General features: G+C 46.7%; 2 protein-coding genes across 3 annotated transcripts in view; one reads left to right on the forward strand and one right to left on the reverse strand.

Annotated features, from left to right (window-relative positions):
• The window catches only part of per2 (period circadian clock 2), a 30,864-nt gene extending 14,808 nt beyond the window's left edge, over nucleotides 1-16,056 (forward strand). The window contains exons 3-23 of the mRNA XM_035528247.1: nucleotides 341-439; nucleotides 763-920; nucleotides 1,338-1,459; nucleotides 1,666-1,867; nucleotides 2,368-2,419; nucleotides 2,862-3,004; nucleotides 3,569-3,647; nucleotides 4,085-4,191; nucleotides 4,448-4,601; nucleotides 4,705-4,813; nucleotides 5,628-5,768; nucleotides 6,258-6,333; nucleotides 6,528-6,687; nucleotides 6,965-7,092; nucleotides 7,401-7,586; nucleotides 8,591-8,875; nucleotides 9,998-10,890; nucleotides 12,130-12,310; nucleotides 13,640-13,856; nucleotides 14,335-14,485; nucleotides 14,631-16,056. Coding sequence (XP_035384140.1) covers nucleotides 341-439; nucleotides 763-920; nucleotides 1,338-1,459; nucleotides 1,666-1,867; nucleotides 2,368-2,419; nucleotides 2,862-3,004; nucleotides 3,569-3,647; nucleotides 4,085-4,191; nucleotides 4,448-4,601; nucleotides 4,705-4,813; nucleotides 5,628-5,768; nucleotides 6,258-6,333; nucleotides 6,528-6,687; nucleotides 6,965-7,092; nucleotides 7,401-7,586; nucleotides 8,591-8,875; nucleotides 9,998-10,890; nucleotides 12,130-12,310; nucleotides 13,640-13,856; nucleotides 14,335-14,485; nucleotides 14,631-14,756 — 3,769 coding nt within the window. The 3' untranslated portion in view covers nucleotides 14,757-16,056. The remainder of the gene's footprint in view (nucleotides 1-340; nucleotides 440-762; nucleotides 921-1,337; nucleotides 1,460-1,665; nucleotides 1,868-2,367; nucleotides 2,420-2,861; nucleotides 3,005-3,568; nucleotides 3,648-4,084; nucleotides 4,192-4,447; nucleotides 4,602-4,704; nucleotides 4,814-5,627; nucleotides 5,769-6,257; nucleotides 6,334-6,527; nucleotides 6,688-6,964; nucleotides 7,093-7,400; nucleotides 7,587-8,590; nucleotides 8,876-9,997; nucleotides 10,891-12,129; nucleotides 12,311-13,639; nucleotides 13,857-14,334; nucleotides 14,486-14,630) is intronic.
• A 1,475-nt stretch (nucleotides 16,057-17,531) lies between these two features.
• Nucleotides 17,532-19,054, reverse strand: hes6 (hes family bHLH transcription factor 6). Of its 2 annotated transcripts, none has more exons than XM_027030619.2 (4): nucleotides 18,740-19,054; nucleotides 18,569-18,655; nucleotides 18,381-18,462; nucleotides 17,532-18,262 (listed from the first exon to the last, which is right to left on the reverse strand). In XM_027030619.2, the coding sequence occupies exons 1-4, from the start codon at nucleotides 18,818-18,820 to the stop codon at nucleotides 17,862-17,864; spliced, it is 651 nt and encodes a 216-aa protein (XP_026886420.1). In that variant the 5' UTR covers nucleotides 18,821-19,054; the 3' UTR covers nucleotides 17,532-17,861. The 2 variants fall into 2 exon arrangements, with proteins under 2 accessions (XP_026886420.1, XP_026886419.1); XM_027030618.2 differs by having other exon boundaries at nucleotides 17,532-18,265; nucleotides 18,740-19,045.
• Nucleotides 19,055-19,734: the final 680 nt, after the last annotated feature.

The raw sequence follows: 19,734 nt of genomic DNA on the forward strand, positions 1-19,734 counted from the left end.
ACAGCATTAAAAGAGGTGTTTGGTGACCTCAGACTTTCACCCTAAGGTCCTCTAAAGGTCAGAGCAAAAAAAAGAAAAAAACCCAGCTGAATGGCTTTTGTAGGCCTGCAGTAATAATGTACAAGATTATTTGTACACAAGTCTCGTAATCTGCTCCATATTTTGCATTTGTACCTAGTTTTGTGCAGCCAGGACTCTGGTTGTTTGAGTGGTAGTGAAGCGACTGCTGTTTCTCGTGAGATGACGTGGGTCGCTGCAGGGTCCAGCTCTGGTACCGGACTGTCCATGCTGCACGGATGCGCTGTGCTGAGCTGTGACTGTGGTTTGGTTTTGTTTGCAGCTCCAACTCCCATAGTGCCTCTCCACCCACCAGCTCCAATGCATTCAGTCTGCTGAGTGCCAGTTCTGAACACGACAACCCCTCCACCAGCGGCTGCAGGTTTGGACGCACACACACATATGCGTACACACGCACGCACACACACACACACACACACACACACGCATGCACAAAACCCTCCCAGGTTTGGACAAAATAAACAAATAAATGTGATTCTGATGGGATGCCTCCAGCTTAGTTCTGTAACTTTGCCACTGGTTAGACTTCCAGACACAGGTTCCATCCCGTTAGGTGAATCCAGACAGACATGTGACTCTTACAGGAACTCATACTAACACCATCAGAGCAGAGTAATGAGAACTGCTAGATGGGCTTTATTCCTGATTGTGTGTGTGTGTGTGTGTGTGTGTGGGCACATACAGCAGTGAAGAGTCCGCTAAGGCCAAGACACAGAAGGAGTTGATCAAAACTCTGAAGGAGCTCCGGCTGCACCTGCCGGCCGAGAAGCGGCCCAAAGGCAGCAGGTCCAACACGCTGCACACGCTCAAATACGCCCTGCGCTGCGTCCGACAGGTGGAAGGTGAGCAGATCAGCCCTTACAGACTGGCAGACCGACCACACCCTCATGCATCCAAGGCTGACCTCCCAGCCTGCCCCTAGCCGGGTGGTGCGCAGTAATGCCAGGTGTTTCGGTTAGGGGGCGTCAAGGAGGGTGGATGTATGACTGAGGAGGATGTAGGCACAAGATGACATTACGTTCTTTTGAAATATCTTTTGAAGCGTCAAATCCAGAACATGTTACTAACACATCTAACAGGGATCTGTGAGGAAAGGGGTTTGGTCTGCCCATACATACCAGTGTTATATAAGTGTTGGTTTAAAATTCCCTGTGCACGTTTCGGTGGTACTCACGTCTCAGACTGCAAAAACACTAGAGTCCTTCTGTGGTCTGGCTGAAAGGTCATGACCTTGATTAGTGCTGTCACTCTGGTTTCAGCCAATGAGGAGTACTACCAGCTGCTGATGATTAACGACAGCCAGCCATCAGGCCTAGACGTTTCCTCCTACACCACAGAAGAGATCGACAGCATCACCTCCGAATACACCCTCAAAAATACGGTCAGGCACCAACACACACCTTTTATTACAGAGTTACACTCTGATCCTTTTATTTCTATGAAGTTCTGTTTTGTGGTTATTGTTCTGTTTTGTGACTGTGGTTGATTTGGTGAGTGTGGTTCTGTTTTATGATTGTGGTTGATTGTTACTTTAGAGGGGAGGTTTGGGTGTTGCTATGGCTACTGATGGCTGGGAATGTTTTGCAGGACATCTTTGCTGTGGCCGTGTCCCTGATCACGGGAAAGATCGTCTACATCTCTGACCAGGCTGCGTCCATTCTGAACTGCAAGAGAGATGTGTTCAAGAATGCCAAGTTTGTGGAGTTCCTGACGCCACAGGACATCAGCGTGTTCTATAGCTTCACTACACCCTATAGACTGCCTTCCTGGAGCATGTGCACTGGGGCAGGTGTGATGCGTACACACACGCACGCATGTGCGCGCACACACAAACATATGTATACCCACTTTCAGAGAAACACATGCTCCCTCACACACACATCCAAACAGCCTTCTGCACTGTACACCCTCATGCCACAAACTGCTGGAGTGACCTGTACACACACGATTCATCCACACATGCTACACACACGTGTGTGGGGGTGTGTGTGTATTTGGGTGTCTGTTTTTTGTACCTGTGATTGATGTAGGACGCACACGCAAGATTGTATCCCCAACGCTAAGTTCTGTGTGTGAAGGTTGTGTTTACATATTGTTCCATGGAAGAAAAAAGGAGTTTAGAATAGTTTTTTGTTTGTTTGTTTTTGAGAATGGTTTCACCTCACGTGTGTGGTAATGTTGTTTGGCTCTGATCAGTCGCACACAGCTCCAGCAGGAGCACTCTGGGACAGGAGCTGGTCCTCTGCTGTCTGATTCGTCTGACATTGTCTGATTGTTTTTTCTTTAAAGAATCCTCACCGTCCGACTGCATGCAGGAGAAATCCTTCTTCTGCCGTATCAGGTGACTGCACACTTACACACATGATTATGTTGTTGAGTGTGTGTGTGTGTGTGTGTGTGTGTGTGAGAGTTTTAACATCCCTGCCATCACCACAGAAACTCTGTTCTTTGTCTCCATACTGCCCCCCAGAGGAAATAGATAAAAAACAAACTGCCTTGTGAAAAAATTGAAAACTGAAAAACAATTTAGCACTTTCTCTTGATGTCATTTCTACAGGCTTTATTTACATATAATGAGTCACTATGTGATTAAAATAAATTGTACCTGTAACAGCTGGGTGTAATTGTGTGTTCATGTATTCTAACTCTGTTCTCCTGTGTTGAAATGGGGGTATTGTGTGTGTGTGTGTGTGTGTGTGTGTGTGTGTGTGTGTGTGTGTGTGTGTGTGTGTGTGTGTGTGTGTGTGTGTGTGTGCGTTCTAACCCTGCTTCCTGTCTTCCAGCGGGGGGAAGGAGTGTGATGGAGATCTGCAGTACTGTCCGTTTCGCATGACACCCTACCTGATGAAGGTTCAGGACACCCAGCACACGGAAGACCAGTTCTGCTGCCTCCTGCTGGCTGAGCGGGTGCACTCCGGCTATGAAGGTCAGTGAGGAGGGCCTGAACCTGCTTCTCCAGAGCCGTGACTTTTAAACCCGAGGGTGCTGCCCGGCACAGTTTTCAGTGCTCGAGCATGCCTGAGCTCACACTTTTCTGTACACCCATGCAATAAAAATTCATTTCCTTTACTAGCCCTGGACCTGAGATAGCTAACAGCAACTGGAGGCTGGATGGTGTCAACTCACTTCTTAACACTGCTTGAAAAAATTAGTTATTATTTATTGATGATACATTTTACTTTTAATTAAAAGTTCATCAGCCAGGTCAAAAGGTCTTATTAATCAGGACCTGTGTAAAGACACTATCATTTGAGTACAAGCAGTTTTATAAAGCTCTTATAATTGCATTGTTAGCTGGCATAATGCTCAATGAGCACATTCTGTACAGCATTAATGAATGAATTCCTCACCATGTGTGTTCCTACTAATTACCACTAAGGTGGTTTTCTTGAGATAACGTATTACTGAAAGTGTTGTGACATGGCAGAATACAAGCCATTGTAATTCCATGGTAATTCCACCATTAAACTTTGGACATTTAATGTTGCAGCTCCGAGGATTCCCACGGACAAACGGATCTTCACCACCACACACACACCAGGCTGCGTCTTCCAGGACGTCGACGAGAGGTGAGGGGTTCCACGGGTTTACAGGTCTAAGGTTGTATTTAGTGTTTAGCAGTATTTAGGAGGATTTAGCAAAGTTCTGGTGTCTAAAGGTGTCCTTACACAGCACCTCACAACTACTGTAAAGAGATCTGTTCTTGAGCAAAACAGAAAGCCTCATAAGAGAGTGTTCTTTTGTTCAGTACGTCTACCTTTGGAGTTAAGTACGTCTGCCTTTGGAGTTCAGTACATCTTAGTTACCTCTTCAATTCCAAGTTAATTATTTCATTATAATCTTAAGGAATATTATTTAGGATCTGCTGTGAACTATTCACAGGATAAATGTAGTGTGTTTAAGGTACAAACACATTTCTTGTAATCATGTCCATTTTCCCACATCATTTTCTACATTTTGTGTCTTTAGAATCACTTGACATAGGAGTTGTTTTTGTTTGTCTCAGGGCGGTGCCGTTGCTAGGATACCTGCCACAGGATCTTATTGGTACACCAGTGCTCCTGCACCTGCATCCAAACGACCGCCCCATCATGCTTGGGATTCACAGGAAGAGTGAGCACACACACACACACACACACACACACACCCACACTGACTGATAAAACACCATAATCAGGCTGGGTTGTTTTTATGTGCACGGACTCCACCAGCCTGACACTTGATGATTAGTTTTTTTAACAATTGGCCGATAGTCAATTGGGCGAAAAGTTTTTTTTTAAATCTGCTGATGTATCAATCCATCCCTACACACTTGTGTATTATAGCCCAGTTCATCGTGTGTGTGTGTGTGTGTGTGTTTCCTTCCCAGTCCTGCAGTACGCAGGCCAACCTTTCGACCACTCGTCCATCCGCTTCTGCGCACGTAACGGGGAGTACATCACCATCGACACCAGCTGGTCCAGCTTCGTCAACCCCTGGAGTCGCAAGGTGTCCTTCGTCATCGGACGACACAAAGTGCGCATGTGAGTCCACTGGTTTTGGCGTCATGGTGTTGGTGTGATGGTGCTGACGTGATGGTGTTGGTGATGGTGCTGACATGATGGTGTTGATGTTATGGTGTTTCAGGGGCCCTGTGAATGAGGATGTGTTTTCAGCTCCACCCACAGCAGAGGGGAAATTGATAGACTCAGACATCCAGGAAATCACTGAACAGATACACAGATTACTGCTACAGGTCAGTCAACAGAGAACAGATGCACAGATTACTGCTACAGGTCAGTCAACAGAGAACAGATGCACAGATTACTGCTACAGGTCAGTCAACAGAGAACAGATGCACAGATTACTGCTACAGGTCAGTCAACAGAGAACAGATGCACAGATTACTGCTACAGGTCAGTCAACAGAGAACAGATGCACAGATTACTGCTACAGGTCAGTCAACAGAGAACAGATGCACAGATTACTGCTACAGGTCAGTCAACAGAGAACAGATGCACAGATTACTGCTACAGGTCAGTCAACAGAGAACAGATGCACAGATTACTGCTACAGGTCAGTCAACAGAGAACAGATGCACAGATTACTGCTACAGGTCAGTCAACAGAGAACAGATGCACAGATTACTGCTACAGGTCAGTCAACAGAGAACAGATGCACAGATTACTGCTACAGGTCAGTCAACAGAGAACAGATGCACAGATTACTGCTACAGGTCAGTCAACAGAGAACAGATGCACAGATTACTGTTACAGGTCAGTCAACAGAACAGATGCACAGATTACTGCTACAGGTCAGTCAACAGAACAGATGCACAGATTACTGCTACAGGTCAGTCAACAGAGAACAGATGCACAGATTACTGTTACAGGTCAGTCAACAGAGAACAGATGCACAGATTACTGTTACAGGTCAGTCAACAGAGAATGTTGTGCAAAGAGGATTTGACCTTTTCTGTCAGTCATTATTGTCTTTTTCACTCTGAATTGATTCTGCTGACATTTATATATTATAATAAAGTGTGTGTGTGTGTGTGCGTGTGAGTGCAGCCTGTCCATAACAATGGCTCGAGCGGTTATGGCAGCCTGGGTAGTAATGATCCACTGACGAGCGTGCCATCGTCCAGCGAGAGCAACAATAACGGAGGCCATCCACACGCTGACGACGAGGAGACCAGCAGAGCCAAACCAGTGAGTCACATGACCGCTGCTCTCTTGCCAAATTCCTCCCCTCCTATAGTTCAGCAGGGATCATTTAACCACAGAGCACTAATGTTCCCACTGATAACTGCACACCAACGTCACTGTGAGCAACATTTAGCAGGATTTGACGGAAACACGTTTGCCGTCGGCCGGATGTCGGATGATTGTGCTTTTAGGAAACCTGATCATTGGCCCTGTTTACTGAAATAACCACGTGGGTGTGATCCCTGGATTTTTGGGTCAATCCTTTCGTATTGCGGCTCTGCCTCAGAGACAGATGTCGGGGTTAATGACGGTCTGAAGCTGAAGACTGAAGTCGCTTGTCTGGACCTGAAAGGGCAAAAGTTACTAATGCAGATAATTCACACAGCCATGTTTAAACCATAAACCACGGCCTCTGTAGGTTAGATGTCCGATGCCGAGAGCTGCCCACAATGTTTTATGTGTGTGTGTGTGTGTGTGTGTGTGTTTCCACAGAGAACGTTTCAGGAGATCTGTAAAGGTGTACATATGCATAAGAACCAGGAGCAGCTGGTGAAAAAGAGTCCAGGAAGTAAGTACAGATATACACCTATTTGTGTGTCTGTGTCTGTCTGTGCACCCGTGTGCGCGCGCATTTGTATGCGTGCATATGGTGCATGCATGCCTGTGAGTTTGTGCGAGAGTTTGTGTGAGGGCGTGTACATGTATGCGCACGGGTGTGTGCGTGTTTGTTTGTGAGTGTGATAGTTTAAAATCTAAACGCAGAACTGCTCCAGAAGGCAGTCCGTCCCAAAGACTCCGCCCACTCCGTAAACTGCCGCGAGGGCGTGGGAGACCAGCAGGCCCCCGTACAGGAAGAGGTGGCTTTCAGAGACCAGACCATCCACTCGTACCAGCAGATCAACTGCTTGGACAGTGTCCTCAGGTACACGCCACGCCCAGCTGTGCTCAGAGCACACAGGCCTTTTCAGCTTGCTTTACCACCTCGTTGGTTTTCTTCAGAGAAATCTCTAAGGGAACACTTGTGCACTTATAGTACATTTCTGGCAAATGTGTCTCTATTTGTCTTGTTAAAATAAAAATGTTTTTTCTGAGTTGTGACTAGCATGAAGGCAAAAAACATCTCGTATAGAAACGTCACAGAACACCTCCACCCTCACTATCTCTCTCTCTCTCTCTCTCTCTCTCTCTCTCTCTCTCAGGTATCTGGAGAGCTGCAATGTGCCAAGCACTGTGAAGAGGAGGTACCAGTCATCCTCCAACACCATGTCCTCTAACTCGGATGAAGACAAGCACAAGGCTGCTGAGCACTCCCTCCAGGTGGCTGAAGGTAGTGACACACACCGGCTCGCACTTCAACACTAACCCTGCACACTCCAGTAGGGGAGAACATTTGTGGGTTTCAAACACACTGGATAACATACCAACAATAATTAACCAGACTTTGGTTAAATTATCAACTGACCTTTGACAGGTCCACTGAACTCAGAAAATATATATGAAACATAAATACATTTTTGTCATAAATATCTTTAAGTGTCTGCAGACTAGTTGTAGGCCAAGTAAATGGTTATAAAACTATAATTGATATAAAAACAGTACCAACTCATCTTCCACCCTCTCTCTCTCTCTCTCCAGAGTCAGATCATCTGAAGCCCCAAGCTGACCTGCCAAAGAAAGCGTCTGCCTCGCGCGTGGTGGGCGCGCCCCTCACCCCCCTGACGCTGTCATGCAAGGCAGAGAGTGTGGTATCCATGACCAGCCAGTGCAGTTACAGCAGTACCATCGTACATGTGGGAGACAAGAAGCCCCAGCCGGAGTCTGGTACAGCCAAATACAGTGTGTGTGTGTGTGTGTGTTTAAGTGTAATCCTGCTCTGAGCCGCACTGTATGCTCTGCCAGGTGAGATACAGAGCTGCTAGTAACTCAGCTGTCAGGAGGATGGGGAAACAGAGTTGTATTAAACAGATCTCTGAGCATGCTTTAGCTGACACATGTAACAGAGTGTTCTGTTTTACATTTAGCTGACACACATATCCAGAGTGACTTACAATCATGTCTAAACACATCTTGAGTAATTGAGGGTTAAGGCTCTTGCTCAGGGGCCCAACAGTGGAAACCTGGCAGTGGTGGGACTTGAACCAGCAACCTTCTGATTACTAGTATCAAGTCAAGTATCTTAACCACTGAGACACCACTGTACTGGAAAGTTACAAATCCATTACATTTTATTCGACTGTGAGTTTTAAGAGTGCCACTGGTTAGTCAGTCATCTGTCTCTTGGCAGGAGTCATTAATATTGTATGTCCTCATTTACATATAGATTTTGATTGGCTTTCACTTTAGGTACAGGTGAATTTACCACAGCACTAAGCTGACACTAGTGCACTAATTATCATCATGGTGACTTTATGAATAGGAATTAAATAGCAACACATTTTGCATGGCACAGTACATTTACCCTTGTTCCATTTTCTGCATAGGGTTACCACCTGCTCAAATAAGCCTTTATGCACAGGAAGGTTGACTCTAGAGTCGCTGCCTCTAAAGCCACAGTCACAGGGTAGGCACTGATGGACATAGTACCTGTTGCAGTGAGCTTTTCTGGAGAAAGCTGCTTTGTAACCTAGTGAGGTTTAGTATAATAGGATGCATTTTAATTCCATCCAGTACTACATGCTGTTTGTTACTGTAGTACGCTGTACTGCTGCTATAGTGCTTAGTATGACAGAATGCCATGCTGGTAATCTTCTAGGCCATGTGGTGATTATGTAGCCTTGGAAGTATTCTTAGCCTCTCTGAATCTTGTCCCGTTTCCTCCCTTTCAGAGGTCACAGAGGACGCGGTGGAAGGCCTGGCACCAGTCCTTCCTCTTGCAGAGGTTTCTCCTCCCAACCAGGAGAGGGAGGCATACAAGAAACTGGGCCTGACCAAGCAGGTGCTGGCCGCACACACGCAGAAGGAGGAGCAAGCCTTCCTCAGCCGCTTCCGTGAGCTGGAGGGGCTCCGCGCCTTCAAAGCCGACTGTTCGCACTACTTGGAGAGGAAGAAGAGGCACCTCGGAGCCAACGACAAGCAGAAGGCCTTCTGGGACATCTCGCATCGTTTTTCAGGTGAGTCCGGATCCATTCAATCCAGTTCAGTTCTATTCGGCTTCTCAGTGCAGATCATTTCACTTCAGATTCCATTCATTTCATCCTTAGTTAAGAATGACCAGAACTGTGGAGGTGTAGTTCGTACTCTATAGAGAAAACCAAACTGCCCGGAGAGTAGTGTAGCGAAACTCATGAATTGCTCAGATTGAAAAGTCTCTCTCCCTGAAGATCAAATAAACCCATTCTGAGCCCACTCGTGCGTGGAAGGGTGGGAGAGTGGGAGTGAGATATGAGCTGCCGTTGCCGTGACAGCGTAAGTGATGAGTCATCCACTCTCAGCCTTACAGGTTAGCTGTTGGAGTGCCAAAACGTTGCATCACAAAACAGATGAAGAATGAAGCAGATTTTTTTAAAAAAAGAGTATGATTCTACCAGTTCTGTATTAAAAAGTAAAACTCTGGACTCAACAGCTGACGTGTCACCTGGAGATGAAGGGTGAAAATGTGAGCTTGTAAGGTGTCTTTATGAAATAGGCACCAGTATTGCTCCAGCAGGTCCAGGGCCCAGGTCTGTCAGTCCTGCTCCAGCAGTTCCAAGTTCTGTTGTATCTCTTCTGTGGGTGACAGTAGGAACCAGGTCGTCTGTGTAGAGCCGAAACGTTCTTTCTGAGTCGTGTAGAGTGAGACCGGGTGCTGCAGAGCATTATAAATGGTGGCCTGTTCGTTGATATAAAATGTTTAGTAAAGTTGGGCTTAATCAGCAGCCTTGTGTCACTCCACACTCCTGAGAAAAGAACACGGTCCTTTTGTTGGCAATCTTTATACTGCACCATTTGTTTGTGTACATGGATGTAATAATGTCATACGTTTTACCCCCTATACCACTGATGGTAGGGTGTTGATGGAGGGTGTATCAGGTTGGGTGTTGATGGAGGGTGATTTAGGTAGGGTGTTGATGGAGGGTGTATCAGGTTGGGTGTTGATGGAGGGTGATTTAGGTAGGGTGTTGATGGAGGGTGTATCAGGTTGGGTGTTGATGGAGGGTGTATCAGGCTGGTCCAACTGATCTTTGAGATGCTGGAAGGACCCTTGGTCATTGGATTGGTCATCATTCTCTCTCTCTCTCTCTCTCTCTCCACAGCTGGCCCAACTCGTGTTTGTAAGCAAAGGGGTTTGGCGGAACCCACGACCCGCCGAGGAGGCCGCAACAAGAAGACCAAGTCCAAGCGCGTCAGACAGAATGAGTCGTCTGACAGCACCGTCTCCCACCAGAAGCAGCTGTCCAGGCAGGCGCTGCAGGGCCTGAACCAGACCTCCTGGTCTCCCTCGGACACCTCTCAGTCCACTTTCCCCATCGCATATCCAGCCATGATGCCTGCCTACCCGCTCCAGGTGTACCCAGGGACCAGCACCGTGGCCCCCAGGGTGGACGCGTCCCTCTCAGGCTTTGGGGACAACCAGTCCAACCAAGATCCACGTTGCTCCATCCAGTCTCTGCAGAACCCCCTCTCTGCCCCTCTCGTCACGCCCATGGTGGCTCTGGTGTTGCCTAACTACACGTTCCCGCAGATGGGAGGCAACCCTCGGCAGCCTTTCTACCCGGAGCAGGGGACGTTCACTGCTCAGACGCCCTACTCTCCTCCGGGAACGTTCCAGCCTCCGACGACGTTCCCCGTACAGACTCAGTTCACCACACAGAACCCCTTCACCCAATCAACACCCTTCCCTGCCCAGTCGTTTCCCTTCACGCTCCCAGAGAACCCGCCAAAGTCCACTGAGCGGGAACTGAGGGAGGGGCCTTCACGGAGCTCCACCCCTCTGTCAGCGGGTGGGCGGGACCAGTCGTCTCCGCCCCTTTTCCAGTCTCGGTGCAGTTCGCCCCTGCAGCTTAACCTGCTGCAGCTGGAGGAGAGCCAGCGCTCTGTCGAGAAACAGGAGAGTGCAGCACCATCTTCTGGCGCTCAGGGGAACTGCATCACTGCAGCAGAGAAGGGAGGGAATGCTAGCACACAGGCCAAGACTGAAAACGAGCAGGTACATTTCCCAGAATCCTCCGCGTGTATTGGTTCTTTTTAATACAGTCTTTGTTTTGCCTTTTCTTTCTCTTTGACTTCCCTTTTGTACATTCACTATATGACTTTGTCTTTCTGTCCATCTCTACACCTGTAATGACTACCTTTCCACACCAGATGGCAGTGTTGTAGTTCTGTCTTTGTTCTACCGTCTTTTTGTATAAGGTCAGATTTGAAATGCTTGTTACTGTTGAAATACGGCAAATATTTCATAGTAGCATCTTCCTTATCACATTTTTTGATTCACAACAAATTTGAGTGTTTAAGAAGATCTTAAACTCTACTGAGGCCATTCATTCTAAAGAACTTTCAAAATTTCAAAATGGTTTCCAGCTCCTACACACCTTGCACCTATTGGCTGTCATTCATTTCTTCTGGTTCAGTATGGACCAATCACACCCATCCAATAGGGGACCAGTGTCCATCTACCTGTTTGTTTAAAGAACCATAGCTCTCTGTAAACCCCTGTGAGGAGGTAATTGGGCTCCTTTGTTGGCCCAGGGTGGGGGTGATATGCTTCAGCATGGGCAGGTGCCACACACAGGAGCAGAGTCAGCATGAATGAACCTTTAGCCACCAGTGGATGATGGACACCGAGTGGCAGTGGCAGTGTGATGCTGTACTCCCACGACAGACTGAGCACTGCACACGGACCTAAACCTTGCACGCTGCGATCTGCAGGAAGTGCCAGGAGCAATCACGACACACGCCTACACGTCTGCAGCTATTTTATCAGAGCCTTGGGCTGTAGTTGGGATAGTATTATTGACTGTAGTCTGGACTGTCACCATCATACACAATAGAACAGAGGTAGTCTGGACTGTAATCTGGACTGTAGTTAGTTTGGACTATGGTTTGGACTGTCAAATGGATGACATCTTAAGAAATGTTTAAATGAAACACAAACGTGGTTACACAAATAACATTTAGCTTTTTTTTTTTTTTTTTTTACAATTTTGCACTCCTTTTTAAGGATAATTTATTCATTTGGAATTGAAGTAAATCCCAGTTATCCCGAAATACCAAACAGCTCAAATCAGGCACTCCAGTCTCGTAAAGAGAAGAAATGAAAAAGACAGGCTTAAGACATTCTTAAGACATTCTTAAGACGGGCTTAAGACATTCTTAAGACATTCTTAAGACGGGCTTAAGACATTCTCATTCACCATTCTACGTTCGCCTGAACTCTCTGAATGTTCAGGATGAGGGCAGCGCTGGTGATGATCAACACGGCGATGCCCTGTCCTCGTCCAGCGACTTCCTGGACATCCTCCTGCTCCAAGACTCTTGCTCTGGCATGGGCTCAGCCACATCTGGCTCCATGGGCTCCGCCTCCAACGGCTGCGGGACGTCGGCCAGCGGACGATCTGCTAGCGGGACCAGTGAGTGTTGCACATCCTAGAACAGCCATCTTGTTGGAGTCGTTCTGAGCATGCTCTGTGGGAAACAGGGGTGTTTGGGTGGGAAGGAACCTTGAGGAAGACCAAGGTGCAAGTGTGCAGGCTGTAGAGTGCATGGTGGTAGCAGAGTGAGAACGTCCATGGTAGACCTAAAGCTGTCCACGGACCCCAGTCTGCACTTACTGACATGAAAACAAGCGTCCCTTCAGCCTGGCAACTTTGCATAAATCCATTTAAAACATTTTGTTGGTGCCGAAATTACACTCATTTACATACGCAAATCTGTTACCCTCAAAGTAACTAAAACTCACAAATCATTTGGAGGTTTTATTGCTGCAGTCGTGACACTGATTTGTATTAGCAAGACTAGTGCTGTGGTTCCTCGTAATGTGTGAGAGTAGCGAGCCCAGAGCTCAGAGCCAGCATTTCGGCCCCTGCGCGCTCTCTCCAGCGTGCTGGTCTCTCATCACCTACGTAGTGCCAGCGTCTCCAGTGTCAGCTATGAGAACGGATTCTGACTCATCTCACTGTCTCTTTGTCTGTCTCTCTCGGTTCTTACTGCCGTTTTCCTCTTCTCTCTCACTTCCTCTTTTCTCCTTCTTCTTTCTTCACCATCTCTCCCTCCCCCTCTCTCTCTACATCCCTCCCTCCCTCTCTCTCTCTCTCTCTACATCCCTCCCTCCCTCTCTCTCTCTCTCTCCCTCTACATCCCTCCCTCCCTCTCTCTCTCTCTCTCTCTCTCTCTCTCTCCCTCTACATCCCTCCCTCCCTCTCTCTCTCTCTCCCTCTACATCCCTCCCTCCCCCCCTCTCTCTCTACATCCCTCCCTCCCCCCCTCTCTCTCTCTCTCTCTCTACATCCCTCCCTCCCCCCCCCCCTCTCTCTCTCTCTCTCTCTCTCTCTCTCTACATCCCTCCCTCCCCCTCTCTTTCCCTCTACATCCCTCCCTCCCTCTCTCTCTCCCTCCCCCCCTCTCTCTCTCTCTCTCCATCCCTCCCTCCCTCTCTCTCTCTCTCCCTCTACATCCCTCCCTCCCTCTCTCTCTCTCTCTCTCCCTCTACATCCCTCCCTCCCTCTCTCTCTCTCTCTCTACATCCCTCCCTCCCTCTCTCTCTCTCTCTCTCTACATCCCTCCCTCCCTCTCTCTCTCTCTCTCTACATCCCTCCCTCCCTCTCTCTCTCTCTCTACATCCCTCCCTCTCTTTCTCTTATTTCTTATTCTCTGCCCCCTTGCTCCTTTTCTCTCTCCCTCGCTCCCTCCTTCCTTCTCTCTCTCTCTCTCTCTCTCTCTCTGTCTCTGTCTGTCAACAGGGAGCAGTCACACCAGTAATAACAGCAGTAACTACTTCGGCAGTGTTGACTCCTCTCAGAAGTCCCACAAGGCCCAGGGTCCAGGCGGTGGTGTTCCAAGGCCGATGGACGTGGCGGGGAGTGAGAGGTTGATAAAGTATGTGCTACAGGACCCACTGTGGCTCGTCACAGCCAATGTGGACGAGGCTATCATGATGACGTACCAGGTGCCATCCCGGTGAGTGGGTGGAGAGAGAGACAGAAGCATCCCACCCTACTGAAAACCAATCAACCACAGCTACAGGTTTAAGCCCCTAGACCAGGCCTACAGATTTTCCAAACACGCAACAATGGGCAGTCGGTTAAATTAACCGTTCAGTTTAAGGGACTTTTACTGATACTTAGCTCACCAGTCAGCTCTAACCAGAAACTCCTTAAACAATTTATTCATTTTGGTGTAGGGGCACTAATAAGCTCTTTCTGTAGCTGTTTGCATTAAATCCATTCATAACTTTGGGGTCCCTAAGTGCCTTTGTGTGTGTGTGTGTGTATGTGTGTGCGCACCTCTGTACATTTGTGTGCTTTACATATGCATTTATATGCATGTGTGTACGTTTATGTGTGTTTTATGCATGTGCATATCTGTGTGTTAATATGTGTATCTGTGTGTGTGTGTGTGTGTGTGTGTGTGTGTGTGTGTGTGTGTGTGTGTTCAGTGACATCCAGCAGGTGTTGCGTGAGGACCGGGAGAAACTGAGACAGATGCAGAAGACTCAGCCGCGCTTTTCTGAGGATCAGAAGCAAGAGCTGGCAGAGGTTCAGCCTTGGATGTGCAGGGGAGGCCTGCCAAGGGCCATTGACGTCAAGGTGAGAGCCCACGTCACCCCCACGTCACCCCCACATCACCCCCACGTCACCCCCACATCTCTCCAATGTCACGTAAGTTGTGTGTAATGGTTGTTGTTGGGTTACAGTATAAGACCAACCTAAGCCTGTGTTTTGCTCTGTGCAGGCGTGCATTGGTTGTGAGGGTCTTACAGAGACACTGGCAGAAGAGGAACTCCCCGATCTGCACATGGGAGAGTCAGAACCCAGCGACATCGCAACCAATCCTGAGCAGCTGCAGCAAAGAATCTGAAAGGCTCTCTCTCTCTCTCTCTCTCTCTCTCTCTCTCTCACACACACACACACACACATTTCCATGGCTCATATGGTTGGGTATTTTTGTTTTAGTTTTGGGTATAGCAGTCGCAGTCTTTAGAGTCTGGAGATTTCTGAGGGTTTGGAATGTGTGTGTGTGTGTGTGTGTGTGTGTGTGTGTGTGTGTGTGTGTGTGTGTGTGTGTGTGTGTGTGTGTGTGTGTGTTGGGAGAGAAGTTCAAAGCCTCACTACATCTCAGATCTTTTTCAAAACTGTTCTTAGAAAAGTCCCTGTAATATAAACTTTATGAACACACGTTGGTTTTTTTCTTTGTTGACATGACCATGTTGTCACTGAAAAGTATCTTTCCTTTAGTCTATTTTGTGTTTTTTGTTGTTTTTGCATGTTTTATTTAATGGATAATTAGTAACATTTCCTCTGTCATTTGCTACTTTTTGTGCTGTAGTACCGTAGCCAGTGATTTCTTTGGATTATCAAGTGTACTGGAATTATAACTTGGATGTCAAGAACAATTTCTATTGGAAGAGGTCATAAATATGTATTTTATTTTTTTATATATTGAGAAATGTAGCTTTTTATCGAATGAATATGGAGAGATGTATCCAAACCTATTTATTTATCTGCAGCAGAAGGAGAGAAGTGAGACACAAAAGCTTGCTGAAATAAATGTCAAATTTACCATCACAATTTGAGGCCAAAGAATTAAACTAAGAATGTTATTTTACAATAAAATGTCCAAACAGGCCTTGTGTATTTCTTTTTTTGTTGTATAAACCCATAACAAATGATACAGAGGATCATAGGAAGATCTTTTAGTGGGTATGTATTGTATAGATCCCTCGAGAAAGGTGTTTATTGTTGAAGTCCTGCAGTCCTATTCCATAAGACAATCACTGTGGTATTCAGTTGAATATATTTCACATCAGCTGTGTAACTCATAAGAGCAGGTCTATAGTCCTTTTAAGTTCTGCTTCTCCTTGGCCTGGTGGATCAGTCATATCAGTAACCAAAACATTTTCTAAGTACTTGAGACAGACCAGATAAAAGTGTTTCTGCCAAGGAGATAATATAACACACTTTGCAAATTCAGCAGGGGACAGGTTGCATTGTAAAGTACAAAATATATGTTATGGATAAATCTGTTGCTGTATTCTTTAAGGCTATAATTAACACTCCAAATGTTCCTCTGAAAAAGTGTTTATAGCTCACCGAATGTTGCACGTCTCGCATTACGATTACATGTTTGTCTGGAATAAAAATGCATTTTATAAAAGAAATATGAAATGATTTTGGGGTTGTGATTGTCAGTTAAGCCTATGAATGAAACTATGGTAGTGTCTGGCCTGTGATAGCGGGCACTATCTGACAGACTGACTTGGCGGCAGCGCTGATCCCTTCCACACAGACTAAGACTAGGCTGCTTCGCTCGCTCATTAATGAGTGCTTGCTGCAAGTTGACTATTGGAGCCATGTGTCTGCCATATGCTGAAAATTAAACTCGTTATTTTTAGGCCAAGCGACTTTACGACGCACATCCTCCGTTGCCTTTAGCAACCCGTAAATATCGGCGAGGGGAGGACACGAGCAAGCCGTGGAAAGGATGCGCGAGGCTCAAAGGCCTTTGATGAAAGCAATTGGGGTTGTTCACACCGCGCGCGGTTGACACCTCCACCAGTCTGCGTGCGAGGTGTTAACGTCCCTCGCCCCTCCTCAAATCAGCACCTACCCGACGCCACGTTTCCGACTGATCAGAGGCGCCCGTTTTCAAGATGACAGTCTGCGAAACTAGAAAAAAACAACAACAAAAAAACATGAATACGTCCTTATTTCGCCCTCTAACGCACCTTCTTAGTTGCGTGCGTGCTGATTAACAGCGAACGGCGGATGGCTCGCGCGAGCTCGTGCACGGCTGACGTGGCAGTGATGTCAGAGGTCTGGGTGTTGGGGAGGATGTCGCAGCGTGCGCCGAGCTCCACCTGTCCGGATCTGGCAGAACTACGGCGGCCTTTACGGGGCCCGACTTTGAGATTTAAAAGTTGGGTTTTTACTGCTGAAAGACTCATTCATGGATTATCACGACCTAAATTGAGCAATTTCTGTATTTACGCTTTATTAAAGTTACTACCTACCCTATCCGCATCTTTAAAGATGGCTGTTATAGCGTTAAACGTATGGCTACGTTTGTAATCACTGGTGACGTTATCACATACATTTAAATTCAGTTATGCCTGAGTTCATCAAACTTGTAGCCTACTTATACTATGCTACAGTGAGAAAGATTGGATAATATATTTGTCTTCTCGCGTATTAGAGATAAGTCCCTAAATAATCCATCTTTAGTTTGCAAAATACGTCTTGTCCTAAGTTTAGACTGTGTACTGCGGTTTTTAACGGGGAAGCTGGAGTCGTGCAATAGAGGCAGTTCGGAGTCTGTCCGCTCCGGGTTAACAACCATGAGGTGTCGGGTTTTACACACGTAACACACCGCAAAGGGGAAACTGGGAAGCGAACCTTCCCACTTTGAAGTCTGCTCCACGGGACAGGTGTGGCCTTCCTCTCACACAGCGTTGTGCCGTCATTAAAGTCATTACATGCTTTTCGTTAGATTATGAAAGGTGTCCGTGGTGTCCGTCATAATAATCAAATCCATGACACATTTATTTATAACATTTTCTATTATTACTCAAACACAACATCAAATTTCACAAGAAGATGATCTTACAAATAGCTCAGGCCGAGTGATTTAAAACGGTTGTTCACACATCGTAAGGGTTTATTAATGAAGAGAACAACGTATTCATTAATACATCTACAATAACAAAGAAATATTTACATTCTCGTCTACAGTACGATACAGACAGGTATCTTAATGACCTAACAACTACTTAACAGTCTTAATTTATCCTATACAACACATTTAAATACGAAGACGCTGATATAAAAAAAAATGTTTCAATACTATCGGGCTAAAACGTGGCTGCTACACCAAGAAGAGCTTATAATATATCGGCTACAATCTCACAGCCTAAAGCAGGTCGCAACGCACTGGACTACTGAGCAATGTCCCCAGACCCGGTCCGGTCTACCAGGGTCTCCATACAGATTTGGGACAGACGGTTGTCGGCGCGTCCTGAACGTCCCGGCTATGCACGGTGTCCACCGAAAAGTGGCTGCGCTCGGTATCCGTGTCGTCGCTGTCCGAAGACAGATCATAGCCAGACGGAGAAAGACCCGAAGAGCCGCCGGCCTCACTCCCTGCCCCTGGCCAAGCGCCGCCGCTACCAGATTCCAGCAGGTCGGACAGCATGTCATGGAAGCGGCCCTCGTCGTTCAGAGGCATGCATTCCAGGAGATGATTCAGTAGGTCCGCCGCAATCGACGCATCGATTCCTGGACAGCTGGAGATGAACGTGTGCACCTCGTGCATGCACTGTATGTATCCAGCGGCGAATCGCTCTCGCGCCTCCCGGCTCGTGTTGTCAGCTGCTGTAGTGGACACAGACAGTAATATGCGGGTCAAAACCTCCAAACACAACCGTTCCAGGTTTAATATGACAAAGGGAGTGTGGGTGGGGTGCCTGCGTGCCGTTCAAGCACTCACCTCTCGCTCTGCTTTGGATAATACTCTCTACACGTCTCACGGTCATTTCCAACACCTCGGCGTTCTCCATCTTCGTTTGTGCCTACGGAGATAAAGTCGTTAAATTCCCGTTTCCACTGGTTAGCCCGGCACGTGATTTCGCCATCACATGTAGCCCTCTAAGTTGGAGAAGTGACGAGTGGGCTTACGTCCGAGTCGGCTAAGAGCGAGCGCAGCTCCTGCAAACTTTCGTTGATGCGCGCGCGTCTCTTCTTCTCCACCAATGGCTTTCTTGTCTGCGTATATGGAATATCGCATATCAAAACAACAAACAAACAAGGGTTTGCACGAGGATGCCACGTGCAGACAGCGCATACTACCTTTCTGTCTGCTGTTATCCCGCAGTAGTCATCCCCCCGTTTATACAGTCCGGTCTTGTCATTGCGAGACGCGGGGGCCATATTGGGATGGTCAAACTGGAGTAAAAGTGGAGCGCGCTCAAAACACGCAGCGCCGTTACGGCTCGTGAATGGGACAGATGGCCGGCGAGCCGCGTGCAAAACAAAGGCGTGCGCACCGCGCTAACGAGCAAGGCGTGTGTTGTGCGGAGTGTGGGACCGAGGGGGCATTTATGAGGTCCGATTTGCATGTGAATGCAAACACTGACTGCGCGAGGAGGTGACGGCCGACTCGCGTATAAAGGTGGCCAATCAACAGCCTGCCCTCGACGGCTTTGAAAACCAACCCAGACTGAGAAGTTGTGTGGAAGGATTCACCGGTTGGATGTCCCAGTCTGTACTTTGCTCAGCAGTTTCAGTAGACTGACAGCAACAATAACAACAACAATAATGATGATAATTATCATCATCGTCATCATTATTATTATTATTATTATTATTATTATTATTATTATTAGTAGTAGTAGTAGTAGTAGTAGTAGTAGTAGTATCATCATCCATCAGTAGTAGTAGTAGTAGTGTTAGTATCATCCTTTTTATTATTAATATCATCATCATCATCATCATCATTTTATTATTATTATTATTATTATTATTATTATTATTATTACATTTACATTTACGGCATTTAGCAGACGCTCCTATCCAGTGCAACTTACAAAAGTGCTTTATTATTACTATTAATATTATTATTATTATTATTATTATAAACTTATTTGAATGTTATAACGCAATAACTAGTAATAACGTTATATTTGGATTTCTCATTGGTTTAGTAGAATTTTTGTTTTGCGGTAAAATAGACAAAAGATTTGTTCACACACAAGACTTTAGTTTCATAGGTGACTTTGTTAATGACTTCTTAGAACGTCACTAACAAAAATCCGAACCTTTGGGAGCAGATAACATTTCACAGG

Source organism: Electrophorus electricus, chromosome 7 (genome assembly GCF_013358815.1).
Source record: "Electrophorus electricus isolate fEleEle1 chromosome 7, fEleEle1.pri, whole genome shotgun sequence".
NCBI classification, from domain to species: domain Eukaryota; kingdom Metazoa; phylum Chordata; class Actinopteri; order Gymnotiformes; family Gymnotidae; genus Electrophorus; species Electrophorus electricus.